The following is a 23,162-nucleotide window of genomic DNA, read 5'->3' as shown; positions in this document are numbered from 1 at the left end:
ATACTTCTCATGGAATCTCTACCCATCTAGAGGTTTGCATAGTACCTCTGCTAAACCTTGTGTTATTTGCTGTATGAAAGGGATTAGTTTCCAGATTCATGACAGCATAATCACAACCTACTTAGGGTACACCTATACACTTGGGCACATTTTCCCCAAGGGAATTAATCTCCTTTGTGATTTCCTCAAAGAGTTTCACATGAGGAAATGGTTCCAGTTTGCCTTATCATAATGCCTATGTATTAGCGAATGCTAGCACAATATGCATCATGTCCTCGTGTATACTAGGGCTTATGAAATCTCAGTATAATGGCTAAAGCATTCCCTCTCCTAGGAAGCCAGATAAAGGGATCTGGTGAATCAAACCAACTCTCTCTCAATGTTTTAGGAGTACCAGTAATTGATTTACATGCTCCCCTAATCAGGCATTTGCTATTTTCCAAATATGGTTGGATTTTTGGTACACTGAGTAATACTATAATGACAAAGAGATCATAAGAGTATAAAATAGTTTCAACTTATCTCTGCAAATTGGTATTGACCCAATCTGTATAAATTTATAATCAGTTTATTGCTAGCCTTCAGGGACTTTCAAAATTCTCTCTCTCTCATTTCTGGGAAATTAGCATTTCTTTTGGCCTTCTGTGCATCTAATTGTCAAAAAGAAATAGATCTCAAAGAGTCTCATGTCTCACACAGGCTCTGGCTTGGGCCTGGACTCTAGTGTTGACTGCTATAACAAGCATAGCTTTTTCCCCTGGCAACTTGTAGTAGAAAACAGATCTAATTAATGAGGGGATAAAATTACTGATATATGAAAGATGACAAAATATTGAACGCCTTAATCTTTCTCTCAGGTATTTATGGAGCAACAGCTACCAGACTATTTTAAATCCATCTTTATCATGAAAAATGTATTTAAAAGTTGGGGTGATTAGGAAGGAAAAGATTGTAACTATACTTATTAATAACCAGAACATGACAGAATACTTGGCGATTTTGAACATACTCAAATCGTCTAGTCGTGTACCGTAAAGTTTTAAGGGGGTTAGCTAACAATTTTTTTGAAGTCATGTAGAACTGGAATGCTACTACAACAAAAAGGGCATGAAGAATGATTCTGGAATTTTCTAGTGCACAGTGGCTTCTAACTAAAATAGAATGGAAAAAAATTGAGAGAAAAAACAAGTATGCTAATTGAGTCACATGCAATAAGTAGTATGGGTTTATAAAGAATAAATAAGTCTTGCCAGACAAGTTTGCTTTCTTTGTGGTAGAAATGTATTTGTTGGTGAAGAGAAAGGATAAGCTTAAGAACTCTTAATTTTACTCAACCATTTTACAGTATCACAAAATCTTATTTTGAAAATTAAGTCAGATTTTACATGTAAATTGGCTAAATGATTACAAAGTTCAAATTATTCATATTAAATATTATTTGTATTATAGCAGTGCACAGAAGCCAGAATAAGATCAGGGCCTAACTGTGTTAGAGATTATACAAACACATAAGAGACAGTCCCAGACCTTAAGCGTTTATAGTCTGAATTAAAACAAGCCACAAGTGGTTGTAATAAGCAAATGAATTAAGAATGTGGGGGGGAAGACCAGAGGGATGAGGCTAACAGCAATCACACATGGTGTATTGTATAGGAGGAGGCATTGTAAACAGAAATATGAGGATTTAAGAAAGGGGTTCTGATATAAGGCATATATTTGAAACTGCAGCAAAGTGAGACCAAATGAGTAGATAAATTGTGGGACCGGAGTGAAGTTCTGTTGTACATAATCTAAAGATGTGCCTTGAAAGCACTTGTAAAAATCAATGGCTTATAAACTTCAATGTGAACTGACATTTTCTCTCACGCCACAGACTAATACTTAGGTATGTCAGAAAGAAATCCTCTTCTGAATGCACAGCATGTAAATGAAAGTTGTCTAACCCTCTAAATTTCTTCCAAGTCACATGGAGCGAAAGGATTCCTCTGAACAAAACAAACCCTTTGGCAATATTGGGTATCAAGCTGGAGCCCAGAGGCAGCATTATGCCTGAATCTATAAAGCAATGGCAGCCATTGAAACGGTATATTTTTCATTCATCCAACTCTTGGTTTTCCCCTGCTAGTTTCATTTTTCTGTAGGCCTTCATTCTAGATCAATGTGGATGGCATGGCCCTTCAATATTCTTATTTCCAAAATGCAATTTTATGAGGGGTGACTTTTGGGACTTACTGCCAGTCAGTACTTCAGTGGGGCTGGAGATCTCTTCAAATAGATTCTTGCCCTAGTATCAGTGTTCTTGCCCTAGTATCAGAATTTTAACAGCTATTTGCAGCAGCTGGTGTCCTGTGGTATTGCAATATCCTAGTGCTCTTTTCACAAATACTTAAGCAATACTGTATTTTTACATTTAATGCTTTATTTAGATCAAATAAAAACAGTATTAAAACAGCGTGGTGTGGCAGCTTTAACTTAAATTGTTTTAGTTTAGCCTATTTCAATTAAGTCTCAAGCTTTTCTAAAGAAATATTTAAATTTAAAGGGTATTATCAAGGTAAATAAGCCAAAAATATTTCATCTGTACACGTGCTAACATTGTATGCATAAAGGAGTATAGTTGCTATGTAAAAGATTTACCTAGAAGCTAAAAAATAAAGCATTGAAGCCAACTATACAAAGAAAGCAACAGAGAGTCCTGTGGCACCTTTAAGACTAACAGATGTATTGGCGCATAAGCTTTCGTGGGTGAATGCCCACTTCGTCGGATCACCCACAAAAGCTTATGCTCCGATACATCTATTAGTCTTAAAGGTGCCACTGGACTCTGTTGCTTTTTACAGATCCAGACTAACACGGCTACCTCTCTGATACTATCCAAAGAAACCATATCTCAGAGAAATATCTTAGCAGTTGCAGTCTACCAAGTTTCTACAGCCAACTGCCCCATGGTTTAAATGGGAGGTGGCTAGTGTCAAAGTGTTTTCCATGTGGCGCTCAGACTGGAACCCAGTTCATACCTACATATGACAAAGTCTGGGCTTGGCGACTTTCAGAGGATGCTGCAAGGCACATTTCCCTATACTGTCCGTAAGTGGGGCTGTATAGGTGTATAAGTGAGAAGAGGGGGGTTAGAATCTTATTTATGGCGGATGGGAGATTCTCGAGGAGGGTGACTGAGGAGGAAACCGACCTCAGTCGCGGAGTGTGTGCATATCCTGGATGGATATTGTGAACCCGATAGCAGTGTTTGATACAGTTCAAGACCCATCTGGAGAGCTTTTGGGCTGATATATGACTGTGCCTTTAGACCTATTTGCAATGCAAAGAAAGAACTTAGGAGATTTCCTAAAAGCCTTTGTCCTGTCCAGGTAGAAGGCCAGAGCTCTCTTAACATCTAGCATGTGAAGTATGGCCTCTCTGTTATTGAGGTGAGGCTTAACATAAAATCTCGGGAGGTGAACTGGTTGGTTTATGTGAAAGGATGAGGTCACCTTGGACATGATCTTTGGGTGTGGCCTCAGAGTAACCTTGTTGTGAAAGAAGACTGTAAAAGGGGGGTGCACCCCTAAGCACTGTTATCTCCCCTATTCTCCTTGCCGAGGAGAGGGCAACTAGAAATGCGGTCTTCATTGATAGGTTTGTGAGCGAACAAGTGGCCATAGGTTCAAAGGGCAGTCCAGTCAGGCTCTTTAAAATTAAGTTTAGGTCCCATGTTGGGATGGGATGTATGGGTTGGGGAAAGAGGTTCGCTATACCCATCAGGAACCTCTTTGTTTGAAGTGTGAGAAAACTGAGTATCCCTGTTTCTTGATGGAAAGTCACTAGGGACGCCAGGTTTACTTTGAATGAACAGAGAGAGCCCTGACTTATTGAGACTCTGTATGTAGTTTAACACTGCAGGAAGAGTAGCAGATGCCAGGGTAATTTGCCTGGATTTACACCACACTTGAAACCTGGCCCACTTTTCTAGGTAATTACGACAGGTAGCCGATTTCCTACTGTTTATTAACACTTCCTGTACCTCCTAGAACAAGAGCTCTCTATGTGTTGGAACCACGAAGGAGCCAGGCTTTGAGCCAGAGTATCCATAGGTTCGGATGGAGAGTGCGTCCTTCATTCTGCAACAGAAGGTAAGGACTGAGTTCAAGAGGGATCGTTGGACAAGCCACCAGCTGCGACAGGTACGGATATCACGTCTGTCTTGACCAGGAGAGAGAAATCAGTATGTTGTTTGCTTTTTCTCTTTTTATTTTTAACAGGACCTTCAACAGCAGAGGGAACGGGCGAAGCCGTATAGAAAGCCCTCATCCCATGGAAGGAGAGCATCCCGAAACGAGTGCTGGCCAAGGCATGTCCTGGAGCAGTAGTATGGGCATTTCTTGTTCAGGTAAGTGTCAAAAAAGTCTATCATCAGTGTCCCTCACTGACAGAATGTGCTGTGAAATACTGCTAGGCTCATTTCCCGCTCATGGTCATGTGAAAACTTGCACCTGAAACAGCCTGCTGTGTTCTGCGTTCCCGGTAGACAGGCCGCTGATATTACAAAATAGTGGGAAATGCACCAGTTCCACAGCTTTAGTGCTTTTGCGCAGAGGGCGGATGATCTGGCATCCCACTGGATGATTTATGCAGTACATGCACGCAATGTTGTCTGTCACGACTTTCATATGTGTACCTCTGATAGGTGGAAGAAAGCGAGCACAAGCATTCCTGACTGCTCTGAGTTCAAGAAGGTTGATATAGAGAGTCGCCTCTGCGGGTGACCATTTGCTGTAAGTCATGAGGTTGTTGAGATGGGCACCCTCTGAGGGATATGTCCATAGTGAGAAGTGTCGGGGGAAGGGAGAACTGTGTGAACGGGAGCCCTGTGCAAACGTCTGCTGGGTCTTTCCACCAATTCAGGGAGTGTTTGACCCTAGAAGGCATCGAGTGTGGTGTGTGTAAACGGTCTTTGTTTGGTTTGAAACCCGAGGTGAACCATGTCTACAGGCACCTCATGTGAAGTCTGGCATGAGATATTACGAACACGCCAGCCGTCATGTGCCCCAGAAGCTGGAGGCAATGTCTGGTCAATGTTTGCGAGCTGGTTTGCACTGTCTTTAAAAGCAAGGACAGGCTGTGAAATCTGTGCTGTGAAAGGAGCGCCTTTGCTTGCAGTGAGTAGAGATCAGCCCCTACAAATTCCAAGCATTGTATTTAAGTTAGGGTCGATTTTTGGACATTGATTTGTAGACTCAGTTTCATAAATATCTCCATAGTTCCATGGGTGGCCTGTAGAGCTTCTTCGAAGGAGCAGGCCCTGAGGAGACAGTTGTCTAAGTATGGGTAGATGATGATCCCAAGTATGTAGGTGGGACAGCATTACAGAGAGGACCTTGGAGAATACTCTGGGAGCCAATGAGAGGCCAAAGGGGAATACTCTGACCGGGTAATGGTCCTGACCCAGAGTAAATCGGAGGAATCATCTGTGGAACAGCAGGACTGATATGTGGAAATACGTGCCCTGGAGAGTGAGGGCTGAGAACCAATCTCCCATTCCAAAGATGGAACAGCGATGCTACTTATGCGATCACATTGAATTTTTGAGCCTTGATGTATTTGTTCAATGCTCTGAGGTCCAGTATGGGTCTCTCACCTCCCTTTTTCCTGGGGATCAGAAAATATTGAGAGTAAAACCCTTTGCCCCAGAGATGCAGTGGGATGGGTTCTATGACTCCTATCTCCTGTTGTAACAGTCTCTTTTGAGAAGGGTCCCTGAAGAGGGACAGGGAAGGGAAGTAGGGGGAAAGGAGGGAGGTAAAGTGGACCGAATACCCCTGGGAGATAATTTCTGAAACCCATTTGCCGGATGTTGTGTGTTCCCCAGTTATGAGAGAACAAAGTAATGCAGCATTCAAAGGGATGCAAGGGGTTGGAAAGTGGCAGCTGTTGTTGAAGGGAGTGGTCTCTCGACCAAGGCATCAAAACTGATGTTTTGAGGTGGAAGATTACGATGCTGAGGATTGAGGGCCTGATGGTTTGCACCTCTGAAACTTGGAGCTTTTTCTCTGTGGTTTGTAATAGTGTGGTGGGAACTGAGGTGTACGCAGTTTGTGAGACGACTGATTAAGGGGAGGTATTCGACAGTTATCTGAACCTCCTTCAGGAAACTTGAACGATGAAACCACAAAAGCTCGTCACATCTCAACTATCGTTGATGCAGCTGATACAGCAGTCCATTCCACCTCAAGTGCTGTCTGGAGCACTGTTTTAGCCACCAACTATCCCTCGTTGATAATGGCTCAGAATTGTTCCCATTGTGACTCCACTAGATGATCAATAAAGGCATTGAATTTGGCATAATTCATATTGTTGTATTTTGCTGTTAGGGCTTGGTAGTTTGCAATTCTGAATTGCAAAGTAGCAGAAGAGTAGGCCTTCCTCCCAAATAAGTCAAGGCACTTTCAATCCCAATCATAGGGGGTGGATTTGGAATGATGTTAGCAGCCACAGAAATTCACTGTGTCAATAACAATGGAATTAGGCAGAGTGTGGGAGAAAAGAAATTCCGTATCCCAGGGGAGGGGAACATAGTACTTTTTATCAGTCTGTCAGTTTGGCCAATGCTGACATTTGCCATATGAGCTTAACTGGATCCAAAAGGGCCTTGTTGATAGGGAGGGCTATCCTCAAGGAGGAGGATGTATGTAAAATATCTTGCAGCTTATGATGAGTGTGTTGCCTCCTCTAGAAGTATTTGTATGGTATTTGCCACCCTCTTTGTAAGATCTTGGAAGAGCTTAAAATTGCCTGCCATAGATGATGAAGGGGGCATAATCATCTCTTCTGGAGGGGAGGAAGAGATGTAAGAATATGGTATAACATCTTCCTCTAGTCCCACTTCCTGCTCCTCCAGGATTTCCTCAGGAGGTTCTGAGGCTCTAGATGCAGTGGTTGTGGGAGAATGCCTCAGAGTCTTTCAGTGTGTGACACCAGACACCCAAGAAGGCATGATGCCTATAGGCCAACCATGGATCCCATTTGGCCGCCACTGGGGCGGTGGGAAAGGCATGGGAGGCTGAGCCCATGGCTGGTTATGGTAGCAAGAAGGAGCACAGTAGAGTGATGAAAGAGAATCTCCTCCTGGTCATTGTCCAAATCTCCACTGAAAAGTGGTGGAGCTCACATGGAAATTGGAGGTGCACAGCTCGGTGCCAGTGGTGAGCCCTAAGCCCGAGATTTGCTCAGTGCCAGGGCCCTAGTACCAAACAGAGGAGACTCTGTTGCCTCAGGTATCATAAGGTCCTTAGAAAACCTAAACTCCTGTGGTGCCGCAGTAATATCTACCGGTAGCGGTTGCTGGTGTTGAGTCGATGGTGCCAAAGGGACTGGAGACCTTGGCCGCAGCAAGCGGTCTGATGATGGCTGTCTCGCAGTTGCCTGAGCCGGGGCTTCTGTACTGGAGCCATCTGCCCAGAGGTGGTACAGTCTACGCCCCTGGCCCTGACCGGCAGTACCGCTGCTTTGGTGCCTGTGCCGATAGGGTTCTCAGGCTTACCAAGGGTGTCTATTGCACCCTATGCCACCCAATCTATGAGTACTGTGTTTACACGCCTTTGATACCAAGGAGACTGAATGTGCTGGGTGGCAGCTGGGCTCCCAGCGGGGAGCTGAGAGCCCGGGTTGCAGCCTGGCTCCCAGCAGGGAGCTCAGTGCTGAGTGAGAGCCTGGGCTCTCAGCCCCCCAAATTGCCCCATTAAGTCGATGCAAGCACTCCTAGTGAAGACACAGACAGAAGGAGGGTAGTGGGGACATGGAAAACCACAGTAATTACTACAGTGGCTGTTTGTCGACTTAAGTCTACTTAAATTTGTAGTGTAGACATGCCCTAAGAAAAGAATAAAAGCACTAAAAACCAGCTAACACCACATTTCTAAAGAAATAAAGTATCTGTAAATGGACTGCTAATCACTCCATCTTTAGTCACGGGTGGTTGAAAAGGAACTGAGCATGATTCTCCCCTCAAGGCAGAGCACGAGGACATGAGCATGCATGTGCGGGCCGAATGGACACTGATACAAAGATTTCCGATCAGAAGTGCAGGAACGCACATACGCCTAAAGTGGAACTCCCATAGGGCCACTACTTGAAGAAGAATTATTACTATTTAATTCCTTCGCAGACAGACTTCTATATATGGGTCATATGATGGTATTTTAAATTTAAGAGTGTTATGATTATTTACAAGTTATACTGAAATGGAATTTTCAGCTTGAGTGCAGTGACTAAAGTTAATGCACAACTACAAAATGCTCTATTTTGCAATTCCCTACCCTCTGGACTGGTCTGGTGTTTGATTTGCATAATCATTGTACAGTCATTTAACTATATACCAAACATGCAAATCTCTTTATTTTGACTACTGTAATCCCTCTCTGCTCTCCATTGGTTTCTGTAAACAGAATTTTCAACGTTTGCCAAGAACAATGATGGTGAACTCGGCTCCTCACTTGTGCTTGAAGAAAGATTAAAAAGTTTACACAAAAATAAACATTAGCAGTCAAAGCAAATGGGCTAACAGCCAGATGAAACAAATTGTTAAAAAGCTAATCTTCTTTACTTATGTCCCTCCTCCCCTTCATCCTTATCTCCCTTCCTAAAAGCAGTGTGCCTTCAACTATGCATAAAGTGCACCACAAGGTAAGATTTTTTTAAAAAAAATTTTGTTTAAAGTCAGTTTAGAAGGAGAAAAAGAAGAAATTGTGCAATTTTTCCTTCCAGTATGAAAAGTAGTTCAGAGTGGAAGGATGAGAGAAAAAGTAGAGGAAAAAGCACAACAACTCTTTACTATGATTTTGGATTATATTTATAGTAGCAAAATAAATTTGAAGTTCCCTGGACTTTTTATCTGGGAATTCAAGCCTAGAGTACCATTACCTCATAAAAAAGGTAAATTTATATATAAAGTACACCTCTACACCGATATAACGCGACCCGATATAACATGGGTTCGCATACAACGCGGTAAAGCAGCGCTCTGGGGGGCGGGGCTGCGCACTCTGGCGGGTTCAGCATGTCTGGCTCCGACACGCTGCTCTGAGCAGCGTGTTAAGGGTGGGAGGCGGGTGGGCAAGCGAGGTGAGGAGGCAAATGGGGAGGTAAGCAGCAGGCAGGAGTGGGGTGAGGAGGCAGGCGGGCGGAAAGACGGCAAGCAGGAGATCGGCGGCTAGGCCGACGCGGGAAGGCACGCCGGACAGACGGTGAGGAGACTAGCAGGGAGGCGAGCAGCGGGCAGGTATCATAAAATCATAGAATATCAGGGTTGGACGGGACCTCAGGAGGTCATCTAGTCCAACCCCCTGCTCAAAGCAGGACCAATTCCCAACTAAATCATCCCAGCCAGGGCTTTGTCAAGCCGGGCCTTAAAAACCTCCAAGGAAGGAGATTCCACCACCTCCCTAGGTAGGTGGGATGAGGAGGCGAGCAGGGACTGGGAGCGCTGGGCAGACAGTGAGGAGACTAGCAGGGAGGCTGATTTGTCCCGGGCCCCGCACCCCTCTAGGGAAAGCTCCGACACGCTGCTCTGAGCGGCGTGTTAAGGGTGCCAGGCCGGGGCCGAGGGGTTGGATAAGGGGCAGAGGGTCTCGGGGGGCAGTCAGGGGACAAGGAGCGGGGGGGCTGGATGGGTCTGGGGTTCTGAGGTGTCAGTCAGGGGGTGGGAAGCAGGTGGAGGTCGGATAGGGGGCGGGGCCAGGCTGTTTGGGGAGGCACAGCCTTCCCTACCCGATATAACACAGTTTCACCTATAACGCGGTAAGATTTTCTGGCTCCCGAGGACCGTGTTATATCGGGGTAGAGGTATATAACATATATCCATACATCCCAAATGCCTTTAAATTCTTCTTCTCCATACAGTGCGCATTGCCCCTTCTAAGTTACTGAAACTGTTGAGCAATTATACTGTCCAAATAAATGGTTTCACTTAATTGCCGATAGTATACCTAATTTTTCCCTGTTCTGTCAAGTCTCCATCACTGTGCAATATTGTTGTTAGCAATCTCAGAGTAGAAGTTCCAGATTTACTGTGGTTATTCTTCATTCCTAGCAACCATCGAACCATCATCTTAATGGCCTGAATCTGAAAGAAATGTTCACAAGTAGTATGTTAATTACGCTCTGCAAACAAAATTTTGAAATAATCTCTGTAGTAGCCTGATCACTTAGCAATATAATCTTCTCAAATGCTTTAATTAGATAGAGAACATATTCCTCACAAGCATGTGAAACATACATTCATCATCATTGCAACATGCATAGTTTCTAAATTTTCTGAAATGTAAATAAACCTTACTAGTTTTTACGAAATAAAGCAATTTTTCATTGCAGGTACAATAAAAAAAATTATACAACATTTACTACTGTAAGTTAACATCTGCTACAGAACATGGCTAATCAAGCCTTTCACCACAAACATTCACATCCGCTGTCATGTGACACCACATAATATTTAATTTGAATTACATGATAAATGTATTACTATTAAACGCTGGAACTCACAAGACAGCCAATATAAATAATCCAATCACCATTTATTTTGTTTTTATGCCTACGAAGAGCAAAATTAATATCTTATTTGTGCATAGAGATCTAAGATGTTGAGCAGATTCCCCCACTGTTGTGCCTCTTGCTGCTCCTATGACTTTACTATAATTTTCCCTTTTCCTCCCTCACAATATATTTAGCCCTCTGTTAAGATCACCTTTTTTAATACCTACCTGTGGGATTTTGTCACCTGCCCCCTTTGAACCTAGTTTAAAGCCCTCATCCCTAGATTGGTGAGTCAGTGTGTGAAGATATTCTTCCCCTTCTTGGTCAGATGGACCCCATCTCTTCCCAGCAGTCCTCCTGTTCAGAACAGCACCCCATGGTCAAGGAAGCCAAAGCCCTTCTGTAGACAAGATCTGTGCAGTCATGCATTTATCTCCAGGATGCACGTGTCCCTGCCTTGGCCCTTACCCTCAACTGGGAGGATGGACTGGACTGCCAACTTTGCTCCAAACTCCTTCACCCTCACTCCCAGAGCCCTGTAGTCACCGCTGATCTGCTCAGGGTCATACATGGCAATATAATCAGCACCCATGTGGGTGAACAGCATGGAGAAGTGATCAGAGGAACAGATGAACCTCAGCATCCTCTCTAACATCTTCAATTAGGGCTCTAGGCAGACAGCACACCTCCTGGGATATCATGCTACTGTCTGAGACGGCAAGCAGCCAGCCTCCTCCCCACAGAGCAGCCAGTTCTCCTCCTTCCTCTGGTGTTCCTGTAGTCACCTATAGCTCCCTAGCATACTCCATCTTGGATGTCTCCATGTGGATCCTGTCAATGAAGTCCTTATATTCTTGATATGTCTGCAGATGAGACACCTCCTCCTGCAGCTCTCTTACATGCTTTCTAAGGGGCTACACCAGTGGTTCTCAAACTTTTGTACTGGTGACCCCTTTCACACAGCAAGCCTCTGAGTGCGACCCCCCGTTATAAATTAAAAAAATGTTTTTATATATTTAACACCATTATAAATGCTGGATGCAAAGCAGGGTTTGGGGTGGAAGCTGACAGCTCATGACCCCCCACATAATAACCTCGCGACCCCCTTAGGAGTCCCAACCTCCAGTTTGAGAACCCCTGGGCTACACCAACAGATACCTCTCACTGAAATAAATTTAAATAAAGGGAGTGAAGTGTCTCATCCTCACTACTATTGTGAGGTTTTGGGTAAAATACAGATAGGTGGGCTGTTTGGTTCAAGTGAAATTGGAAAGAACCTTGGGAATAAGCCTGGGATGTAATCTCAGGTAAATTGTCTCTGTGAGAGATCATATAAGGTGGGGGAACTATGAGGTCCCCAAGCTCACCCACTCTCCTGGCCAATGTACTAACAGTTGGGAAGGCTACCTTCACTGTTAAGTGTAAGAGGTAGCAGGAGACAAGGACTTGAATGGCAGATTTATAAGTGCCAATAGTACAGAGTTCAGGTCCCACGCAGGCATAGGTTTTAATACCAGCAGGAATGTTCTGATAATGCCTTTTAGAAACTTTATTGTTGTGGGGTGGCTGAAAACTGAGAAGTTCTCCATTGGAAGATAAAATATATTAATAGCTGTTAAATATACCCGTAGTGCACTGACAGATAGGCCTGATGAGTTCAAGGAGAGTAGATACTACAGGATAAGAGGAATCCTTGACTCCTCCCGAATCCTGCTGACACCACAAAGAGAACCCCTTCCACTTGGCAGTATAGCACCTTCGTGTAGACGATTTCCTGCTATTGAGAAAGACTGGCCCTCCTCTGACCAAGACTCCTCTAGCTCTGTTGCCCATCCAAAAAGCAGGCCACCAGATGGATGGATACAGGTTGGGGTGGCTGGTGCTGCCTCCGTTTTGCAACACTAAACCCAGAAATGACTGTAGGTAAATGCAAGGGTGAGGGGCCATCCAAAGGATCATCATGAACCAGAACTGCCTCAGCCCCCATAGTGCTATTAGAATTACTGCTGCCTTGTCCTTCTTGATCTTCTGGAGGATGCAAAGGAGCAAGGAGGATAGGAGGGAAGGCATACATCAGTGGATCCGACCACTAAACTATGAAAACATCCCCTCTGGAATTACGTTCTGGGCATCCCAAGTGCAGTAGCCCAGGTATTTCCTGTTTTTTTGGGTTGCAGAGAGATCCCAATATGGAAATCTGCATTGCCAAAAAATGTGCTGCACTACAGAGTTGTATAAAAATGCTTACAATTTGGTGGTTGCATTAATATTGTTTAGCTCAAGGGTTCCCAAATTGCGGTACGTGTACCACTGGTGGTACATGAGCTCGCTGGAATGGTATTCTGTAACAGGGTAGTCTGCCCCCTTTAAGGGGTAGTGGGGCCTGGGGCTAGTCAACTTTTAGTCTATGACATGACCCATTTAGGGAAACAGGTATTCAAGACAATAGAAGACTAGCTGGGGAATAAGAGCCAGGGTGTTAATGAAGTAGCTACCTCCTTAACATGATAAACCCCAGCTGCTAAGTGACTCCCAGTACAGGAGATAGGGCAGACAGCCTGGAGAGCAGAACTCCAGAGAAGTATCAAGTCAGGAGAATAGGATGGGAACAAGAACCAGAAGGGAGACAGGTGAGCTAGGGAAGCCAGTCTGAATCCCAGGCCTGCCTCAAGAAGGATGCATGTGGGGTCCCCGAACTGAGGTATAAAGTGTGAAACACCAAGGGATGTTTCGTGGAGCAAGACCGGAACCTGGATACTGGTGGACTGGGGAAGCCCGCTTGGATCATGGCAGGGCCCCATGAATGAGACCTGTGGAATCCCAAGAGGAAGGAGTTGCGAGTCCAAGCCTATTCTGACAAAATCCTTATTTTATGTAAACCAGACATTTTTAGTTTTAGAAAGATCACGGGGCGGATAAATCTGAAGGAAACATACAGAAAAGAATGACAATTATTAATGGCAGCTTTAGAAATACTAGGCATCTTTAGGTATACAGACATCATTAATTCACAATTATTATGACAGTAAATATACACCAAGAAAAAGTTTTAAGAGCTACTTACTTTGACAAGCGTTTCTGGAGAAACTTCCTCATCTGGAGCCCAAAGTTTAGTTGTCTTTTTCCCAGGAAGCTAAATCAAATTTTACATCTTGTTACGTTTAGTTTATTATTCTACTATTAATAGGATACGATACTATTAGTAAAGCCTACTATAATCTTATTTGTCTTTAAAAGCAAACAGAAGCAAACAGCAGCATTCATTGGTTAACTATTTTGTAATGTTAGTACATATATTCACTATTGAAACAGCCAGTTTAATCATACTGAAAAAGATTTTTTTTACTTATTTCATTTTTCTATTTCCTAAGAGAAAGCAATTGCTTTAAAGTATAAGCCAAACTGAAAGTTAAATTCTTGTGTTTACAGATCTGCTAATTATTTCAAATTTGGAATAAAGCCTTCTTAAAATGTCAAGCTGTTGGCCTAAGCACAATAGAGGAAATCCTGACCCAGCTTGAAATCAGCCACAAAAATCCCATTGACTAAAATGGAACTAGGATTTCACCAAGTGGGTTTAATATTTTTAAGAATTAGACAGTCACTTGCTATGATCCATGAAAGGAAAAATGATTCTACACTATCGGGGAGGGGAGAAAAAGCCCTCTTAGCACTTTTTACTGCATAAATTTCCAGTCAAGTTAAAAAAATACATGCCAAAACACCAAAATATCTCGAGATGTATACAGACATGCTACTAATTTTTATAACTATCCTAATTTTCTATTTCCTGAATATCTTACCAAAGAAAAAAGTCAATTTCTCAAAAAAGGCACAAATAGTTAAAAAAGTACTTACCCTGTCATTCATTAGCAAATCTTTAACAATAAAGGTGGCTACCAAGGATTTCAAAGGGGCAGCAAATTGGTCTGGGGCCAGCATGGCTATATGACCAATAGAAACCAATGGTGTAATGAGATGTTCAAGGTTGCTTGGATCAAGGCTCTTATGCAGTGGCTAAAAGATAAATATAGGCAACAAATTCAGATCATACCAATCTAATCAGTTTAGCTATACTAGAATAGTACTTATTATTGAACACTAAATTCCATTCAATGAAAAGTTTCACCTGCTACTGAAACAATGGGTTTTCTCTCTCCCTCCCTCCCTCATTCACACACAACTCTCTCTCCCCCCCCCCGCCCCCCAAAAGCCTTGCAGGAATTATGAATTCATTAGATTAACGGATATATTTTTCTGTGTTAAATTGATGTCAAAATTACTATTTCAGTAGTGGACTAAGTGATTCTTCTTTGAAAAGTGATTTAAGATCCTTTGAGATGAAAGGTACTAGAAATGTTAATTATAAAGGATGCTGAACGCATAAATTTCCATCAGTCCCATTTAATCCCATTTACCCTGAGCTTCCAATGAAAGCGAATGATATACACTGTTCCCTTTCCAAATACAAACTGAACCATCAAGGACTGCTTGCTGGAGCCAGTAATCACTACAAGGTAAGCATAGACCCTCTACCAGAATCTATTCAACCAGCAAGATTGGAGCCCTTTAATATTACCTCCACTGCACCAACAAGAACTATTTATTTGAGATTGAAGGGAGAAAGGAAAAAAGTTCATTTCCTAGTTTTATGTCTTGGGTATTGGGGAAGGACTGATAGTTGTAACTAATCTTGAAACACAAGTTATTCTAACACTCATTGTAACAAAATAATAAAAATACAGAGGCATAAATATGAATATGCAATATGAAGATTAAAAGAAAAATAATTAAAACCTTTTCTTCTTACCTCAAATATCTGTGCAAACTGTGTTTCTTTGCTGGAAAATATTGCATGGATGCAGTGAATGGCATACTTGGCCTGACGAGGGGGGCCTTTTTTAGCTTTGTGATGCAAGACTGGGAGCAAAGCACTAAAAATAAAAAGTGAATACCTTTTAAAAATTGTAAGTTTGCTACTTTACGTGCTTTCACAATACAGCTATACAAAAGAACTTATTTGTACAAATGACTGGGGGACTCCTTGGGAAATTCAGTTTTTTCCCTGTCCTTCATCTGGTTCTACAAATGTTACATATGAAAGAACATTTTTCCAGCATTACAAAAGTGATTAACTTAAGAAACAGGCTGTGGTAACTGAAGTACAGTAATATGGATTTAGTTTTCAGACATGCACACTATGTATCCATAGCCAGAGAATTTGAAAGTAGTAATGTCCATTGGTCTGCACACGCACCCTTGGATCACCTCACGGTTTTCTGAGGTGATAAAAGAGATGGGCGGACCAACCGCCTCTCCACTTCCTTCTCTACCACAAATCCAACAGATCCAAAGCAAAGGGGAAGGAGAGTGGGAAGTGGAATACAAATAAGCACTATACATCTCAAAGAACCTCCAGTCACAGCCAAGTAACTTCCTCCTCTTTTTCGAGTGATGGTCCCTATTGTATACCACTGAGGGAGATTAACAAGCAGTACCTCAGTCAGAGGAGGGTGCAAGGATGAAGATGGAATGGTTAAGTGAAAGACAGGTGTGCTGAAGGAAGAATCTGCCACTGCATCCTGCACCAAGGTGTAATGCGTAGCAAAGTTGTGTACTGAACTCCACAAGGCTGCTCTACATACGTCCCCAAGAGGCATGCCATTGAGGGAGGTAATGGTTGAAGCCTGGGCTCTCATGGAATGGATCCACACCCAAGAGTGTGGAGGAAGTCCTGATAACTGATAGCAGAGTATAATGCACCCTGAAATCCACTTGGAGATCCCGTGTGTGGAGATTGCCACAATAGCTGAAAGAGTTACAGGTCAGGCAAACAGTCTAGGAGATTTCCTGATCGGTCTTGTCCTCTGCAGGAAGAAGGCCAAGGCTCACCAGACAGAGGGAGTGGAGATGTAGTTCCTCTACTGAAGTGTGAGGGTTCAGAAAGAAAGCTAGTAAGAAAGTGAATGAGTTGATTAAGACGAAATTGAGAGATGACCTTTGGAAGAAATTTAAGATGCAAGCGCAGGGAGATTTTATCTTTATGGAAAGTGATAAAAGGAGGAGCCGTCATCAAGGTCCCAAGTTCACCGACCCTTCTCGCCGAAATGATAGCAACAAGGGGACTTTCATGAAAAGGAGGGATATAGAGCTTGCTGCCAGCAGTTTGAAGGGCAGTTTCATTAATGTGGATAGAACTAAGTTGAGGTCCCACTGGGGAGTGATGGGTTGAAAGGCAGGAAGGTTCTACAGGGTATGTAAAGAGTGCCCTTCCACCGGGGGAGGGGAGGGAAGGAGTGGAAGGCGTCAATAGCTGCTAGGTGAACATTGAGAGAGTTGAAGGCAAGACCCGATGCCTTCAATGACAGGAGGAAGTCCAGAAGGAGAGGAATCCTCACCTTTTCTGGGGAAAGCCCCTTCCGTTGGTCCCAGGAGTTGAAGCATTTCCACTTGGCCTGGTAGGAATGCCTAGTGGACTCTTTCCTGCTGCTGGAAAGGATGTTTTGCACCTCTGATGAACACTCCCGTTTTAGAAATGATGCCCATAAAAAATGATGCCCATGCTTTGAGGTGAGGTGTTTGTAGACTGGGATGTCTGATCCTGCCATTGTGCTGCATCAGTAGATCAGGGAAAGAGGGGATGGGAATTAAGCGATGGGAGGACATACGGAGGAGGGTGGGAAACCAGAACTGTGTGGGCCAGCAGGGGTGATCAGGATGACTGTTGCTGTGTGTTGTCTGATCTTGTGGAGTACCCATGGCAGGAGTGGAAGAGGAGGGAAGGCGTAGTTGATCTGACCAGTGAAGTATGAGAGCATCATCCCGAGAGTCAGGACCAAGATCCCCCCGAAGCAGTATGTGCTCCATTTGTTTTTGATGGGGGAAGCAAAGCTGATCGGAGCCCCCCATTGGTTGAAGATGTTGTGCACTACACTATAGTGTAGTTCCCACTTGTGCTCAATCACAAACCATACGCCGAGCAAGTCTGCAATCACATTCTGAGTCCCCAGGAGATAGGCTGCACATAACAGGATCTGGTGGGCGATGCACCAGTTTCAGAGGTTGACTGCCTCTATACACAGAGCAGCGACTTCATGCCTTGTTTGCTGATGTAGTAAACGGTGGTGCTGTTCAACATGATAAGAACATGATGGGAACGATGAACGGGAGAAATGCTTGGCATGCCCTCCTTACAGCCCAGAGTTCCAGAATGTTGATGTGTATCCTAGATTCCCAAGTATCAGGGGGTAGCCGTGTTAGTCTGTATCCACAAAAACAACAAGGAGTCCGGTGGCACCTTAAAGACTAACAGATTTATTTGGGCATAAGCTTCCGTGCATGCAGATGCATGGCCAAGCATCTGAAGTGAGGTTTTTTTACCCACGAAAGCTTATGTCCAAATAAATCTGTTAGACTTTAAGGTGCCACTGGACTCCTTGTTGTTTTTCTAGATTCCCAAGGAATCCATGTTCCCTATGTCATGTGATATCGCACATGCGCTCCCATCCTACGAGGGACGTGTCGGTGATGATTGTCCTGTCCAGGGAGGAGGGAAGAAATGGAATCCCTATGCAAATCTGCCATGGGTCCATCCACCAGTGGAGGGAAAAGAGTACTGGGGGTGGGGGAGACTGTCCAACACCGCTCCTTAACGTGTGACACCCTCAGGCACTTAAGGCAGCTACTGTGGTGGTCACTCGCAGGCATACACCTGCTGCAGTCAGAGCAGGGCTTGAACCCGGGAGACCGGGGCATGCCCCGCCTGGGGCAAAGTCCTGCTGAGACCCTAACTACTAACACTTAATTACTTAAGATCTACTTAAATACTTAAGACTAGTAAAGCGAACTATATACAATGGCCTTAAATCACGAAGTTCAGAATGGTAGACAACCACTAGCTCGATAAGCAAGAAAGACTAGTAAAGCGACTAAGCACCATGGGCGATCAGAAGGAACTGTGAGGGCATAGGGCTGGTAGCACCTGACATACTGTGGCATGAGCACGGCACTCCAGAGGGTGCAACAGCCGGCCCTACGGGTACTGCTAAGGTTAAAATCTCCAACTGTCATGCACATGGACGCATGCAAACCTAGAATGCAAATGACATGAGCAAGCACTCAAAGAAGAACTAGTGGACATTACTGCTTCCAAATTCTCCAATTCCGGACGCATGGTGCGCATGCATAAACACTCAGTGGAATACAACAGGGACCATCACTCGAAACATTGCTTTTCACATATTACTTGTACTTCTACCTTTCATCAGTTAATGCATTTAAGATTATTTAAACCGCACTGCTATTCTTATTAAAAGCCTGAGTGCCCCAAATTTTTCTTTGGAGTAACATTTTCCTTCAAAAAAAATAATAATGAAGGATGTTTAATATGGCACTTCCATATGAATAAAATGTAACATTTCTAGAATTCCATTTAATAAAGAACTGTACTCAAATAGAACAGTATAATCTAACTCACGATCTGATGTGAGGAAAGTCCTCTTCAATTTTACTTCCTGTGTTTTTGAAAATTTGTAATGCAGCTTCTGCCACCTTTTCATCATCCATTTTCAGGCAAGCCAGAAGGGATTCAAATGTTTCAGCTGAATGAAATGAGATAGGGTGTGTAAATGACAGGACCTGCAAAAAGAAAGTGACAAGTCACATATTAACTTAAAAAACAAACACCCACACAATTGTTTAAATGATCAAATGTTATCTGCCATATTTTGAACCCTTAGAATACACTGCAGTTTTTGGAAAAGCAATCCTATCTCTCACCTCTCTGTTGAAGACCTTCTTTCCCTCCACTTCTGCTCACCCATCTCCCTCTGCCCATGGTCTTAATGTTTATTTGCTTTCCCCATCCTCGGCCTCCCTTCACAATCCTTTGATTGTTTTTTTTCCTTTGTCCAACAGTGAGGTCTCTGAAAACATTTATCCCTAAAACCCTTTACACTGCCAATGCCATCCTATTCCATCCTGCCTTGCCACCTCCTTTTCTCTTTCCTGGCTCTTTCCCTTTTATCTCAAAGAACAGACTATCTCCGACCGTAAAGAAACATTCTACTTGATCCTACTTCATCCTCTATCACCTCTTCTTCCCTTCATCGACTTGAGTAGGCTGTTGATTTTTTGGAGCTTCAACTTCCTTCCTTTCACACCTGATTATGTCCTCTCCACTTTGCTAAAACGGTCTTCATGAAAAATCACTAATGACATCTTTTTCAAAATTGTGTGCTTTTTCTCCATACTCCATAATTTCTTTGCTGCCTTTCACATTGCTGACTATCCCTCTCTTCCTTGGGCTTCTGTGGACTCTATGCTTTCCTAGCTCTCCTCCAGCCCTGCTCACTGCTTCATCAGCATTAATTTCAGTGGATTCTCTTCCTCCTCCCTCTCTTCTTTGTTGATATTCACACAGTTCAGTTCTGTCTTAGATCCATCTTTCTCCATTGTCTTCCTGAGCGACATCATGGCTCCTATGGTTTCTTACCACCTCTGATGACAAGTCAAATCTACCCTTTCATTCCCGACTTCTTCCAGCTTTGTCCACACTTGCACAGATCTTCAACTAGGGATGTTAAACACCTACACTCACCCTTCCACATCCCCAAATTCCCATATTGTTAAACCAGCTGGCCTCAAATCTCTGCATAATCTGGGCTGTATGTTCTGCAGACTTCAAAATCTACAGAGTTCGCATCTTTAACTGTTGGAATCCAACTGTCAATTTTTGGTGACCCAGAAGACCTTCATAAACTTGAGGCTGTACTCTACAGCATTAATGTATTTGATGCCATAAACATAAAAACATAAGAATGGCCATACTGGGTCAGACCAAAGGTCCATCCAGCCCAGTATCCTGTCTGCTAACAGTGGCCAATACCAGGTGCCCCAGAGGGAGTGAACCTAACAAATCAAGTGATCTCTCTCCTGCCATCCATCTCCACCCTCTGACAAACAGAGGCTAGGGACACCATTCCTTACCCATCCTGGCTAATAGCCATTAATGGACTTAACCTCCATCTACTTCTCTTTTAAACCCTGTTATAGTCCTAGCCTTCACAACCTCCTAGGACAAGGAGTTCCACAGGTTGACTGTGCGTTGTGTGAAGAAGAACTTCCAGGAAACGCTACAAAGACACACTCAAAGCAGGTCTTAATAAAACTGATGTGGACATCACAAGCTGGGAAGAGCAAGTGACCATCTGACCCCAATGGCACCATATCCTCTATCAGGCAGTGACCTGCTTTGAGAAGCGCCTTGCCCTCGAAGCTGAAAAGAGAGAGAGGAGGAAGGAAAAAGAAAACTTCTTCCTAGCAGGCTGCTGGCCTGCCACAAAATCTCTGTAGCTACTGTGGGTGGATTTGTGGTTCCAGTATCAGACTCCTGAGTCATCTCAGGACCCATATGTAAATCCATTGTAGAGATCATCCTCAAATTGAAGGATCGCCAATCAATCCAACCAGTACCCGGATTGCAAAGTTATGCAGCAACACAAGACAATACATATGATAAAGGTGAAAATGGTTGCACTAATGTGTGTCTGTGTGTCTGTGTGTCTGTGTGTCTGTGTACACACAACGAACAGGACAAAGGAATAAGACCAAAAGAAGAACTAAGTAAAACAGAGGTGAGGGATGGAAGTGCAGGCAAATGCACACTCCAATAGCTATAGCTTGGACCCAATCCTCCAAAAGAGAATACTTTCAATTTTAAAATAAAATTTAAGAATATATAGCATGGTATATAAATATACTCACTGCCTTGTTATTTACATCATGCATGAAAAAGGGACACAAAGTAATGTTTGAGAATAGTTGTGAAAAGATATTGAGCTTGCAATTATAGTTTCTATTGCTCTATCACACTGATTAAATGTGAAGAGTATGGAAAACATTTTCTGCTGGATAACTGCTGAAAAGCCTATAGTAGTTTAAGAAATTGAGAATTAATATATTTTAACAAAGTTACTTTAGAGAATTTTAACAAAGCTATCTTAATGTTCACTGAACAACAAGAGAATATTTACCTTAAGCAATTCAAGACCTGCTCTGATTGCCTGATCAGTAGGTACACCCTCATCTTCATCATCTGCTGTTCCATCTATAGACTTGTTTACTTGCTTGATAAGGGCACTGAGAAATGGAAAAACAGTATGTTGACTCAAATGTACAAATTACTGCAGGTTTCAGCTAACATGTCCATTTTTAAAACATTAAGTTCAAATCTATTAGGAAGGCATTGTTAATCAGCCTCACACAAATATCTGATTGCTCTTCCCTAATATATAATTTGAGATGATGGCTCTAATGTAATATTTACGCTCACAAAAATGCCTTGTTTACAGTAATGAATAAATAAGCTGTAAATAAATTATTCTGTTTAAGGGGGACCAATGTGAAATAAGTGAATAGTTTAAGTGCTACTTGGAAATGAAGATAGAGTTAAAATATTATTTTTCCACTTGAGATTACTGGCTATCATGGTTTCTTAGAACTGAAACTCAGAGGTTGCTCATTATTTAGCCTAAAGCCAGAATTTTAGGAATTGAGTGGTGAAATAGAAAGAAAAAAGTATAGATTTTAAGTGTACATTAAAGATGACAGATATTGTAAAGTTGGAGGTAAAGCTTGATTGCTCTTCCTTGTATTACACGCAAAGGGAAGCTGTGATTGCCTGATTAAACATGTTTGGCAATACTCCTGAAAAATATCGTCCGTAATCCCTGGGTTCGCTCTGGCAGAAAGGGAGTTTAGCGTGACATTTTTTCAAAAAATTCAAACATTTTCCCAGGACAGAAATTCAGTTTCCTAACTGGGCCTAGTCAAAACACATTCAGTCACATTACTTCTGGTCGCTCTTAAAAACATATTTGAATTGAAGATGGAGCTGGCAGCAACAGCTATAGTTAAGAAGCAACAGTTTCACATTGCTAAGATGTAGCCATGGTGGTGTGCAAAATGGACTTCCATCTTGAACAATCCCTTGCAAATACTTCTTCCTTCACCAAGAGTTAGTACGGAAGAGTTTAGGCTTAAACCCATCATAATTGCATCTTCCAACATCATTTGTGGTTGGCTTCGTACTCTACTTCCTTCGATCTTAGCTCTAGAAACCTTCTGTAAAAGTGTACCTTCTTCTACGTGTTGTACATGACCGCACCACTGCAGTCATCTTTTTCTCAACTGGTTCAAGACTGCAACTTGTCGGGATCACCTAAGTATCTCCTTGTTTATGATTAAATCAAACCAATGGATGTTAATCATAGAATCATAGGACTGGAAGGGACCTCGAGATGTCATCTAGTCCAGTCCCCTGCACTCATGGCAGGACTAAGTATTATCTAGACCATCCCTGACAGGTGTTGTCTAACCTGCTCATAAAAATCTCCAATGATGGAGATTCCACAACCTCCCTAGGCAATTTATTCTAGTGCTTAACCACCCTGAGAGGAAGTTTTTCCAGATGTCCAATTTAAACCTCCCTTGCTGTAATTTAAGCCCATTGCTTCTTGTCCTATCCTCAGAGGTTAAGAACAATTCTTCTCCCTCCTCCTTGTAACAACCTTTTATGTACTTGAAAATTGTTATGTCCCCTCTCCGTCTTCTTTTTTCCAGACTAAACAAACAAC

General features: G+C 42.9%; 1 protein-coding gene across 2 annotated transcripts in view; it reads right to left on the bottom strand.

Moving 5' to 3' along the window:
* Positions 1-23,162, bottom strand: part of LOC113406820 (sister chromatid cohesion protein PDS5 homolog B) — a 216,416-nt gene that overhangs the window by 60,735 nt on the left and 132,519 nt on the right. For both annotated transcript variants that reach the window (XM_026653572.1, XM_026653573.1), the window contains exons 17-22: positions 21,561-21,666; positions 19,004-19,164; positions 15,338-15,461; positions 14,386-14,544; positions 13,592-13,660; positions 9,981-10,117 (exon numbers count right to left, since the gene is read on the bottom strand). In XM_026653572.1, coding sequence (XP_026509357.1) covers positions 9,981-10,117; positions 13,592-13,660; positions 14,386-14,544; positions 15,338-15,461; positions 19,004-19,164; positions 21,561-21,666 — 756 coding nt within the window. The remainder of the gene's footprint in view (positions 1-9,980; positions 10,118-13,591; positions 13,661-14,385; positions 14,545-15,337; positions 15,462-19,003; positions 19,165-21,560; positions 21,667-23,162) is intronic.

Source organism: Terrapene carolina, unplaced genomic scaffold, assembly GCF_002925995.2.
Source record: "Terrapene carolina triunguis isolate 2854851 unplaced genomic scaffold, T_m_triunguis-2.0 Scaffold141, whole genome shotgun sequence".
In the NCBI taxonomy this organism is placed as follows: domain Eukaryota; kingdom Metazoa; phylum Chordata; order Testudines; family Emydidae; genus Terrapene; species Terrapene triunguis.
Note: the sequence above shows the minus strand (reverse complement) of the source record. Positions and strands in the feature narration are given on the sequence as shown.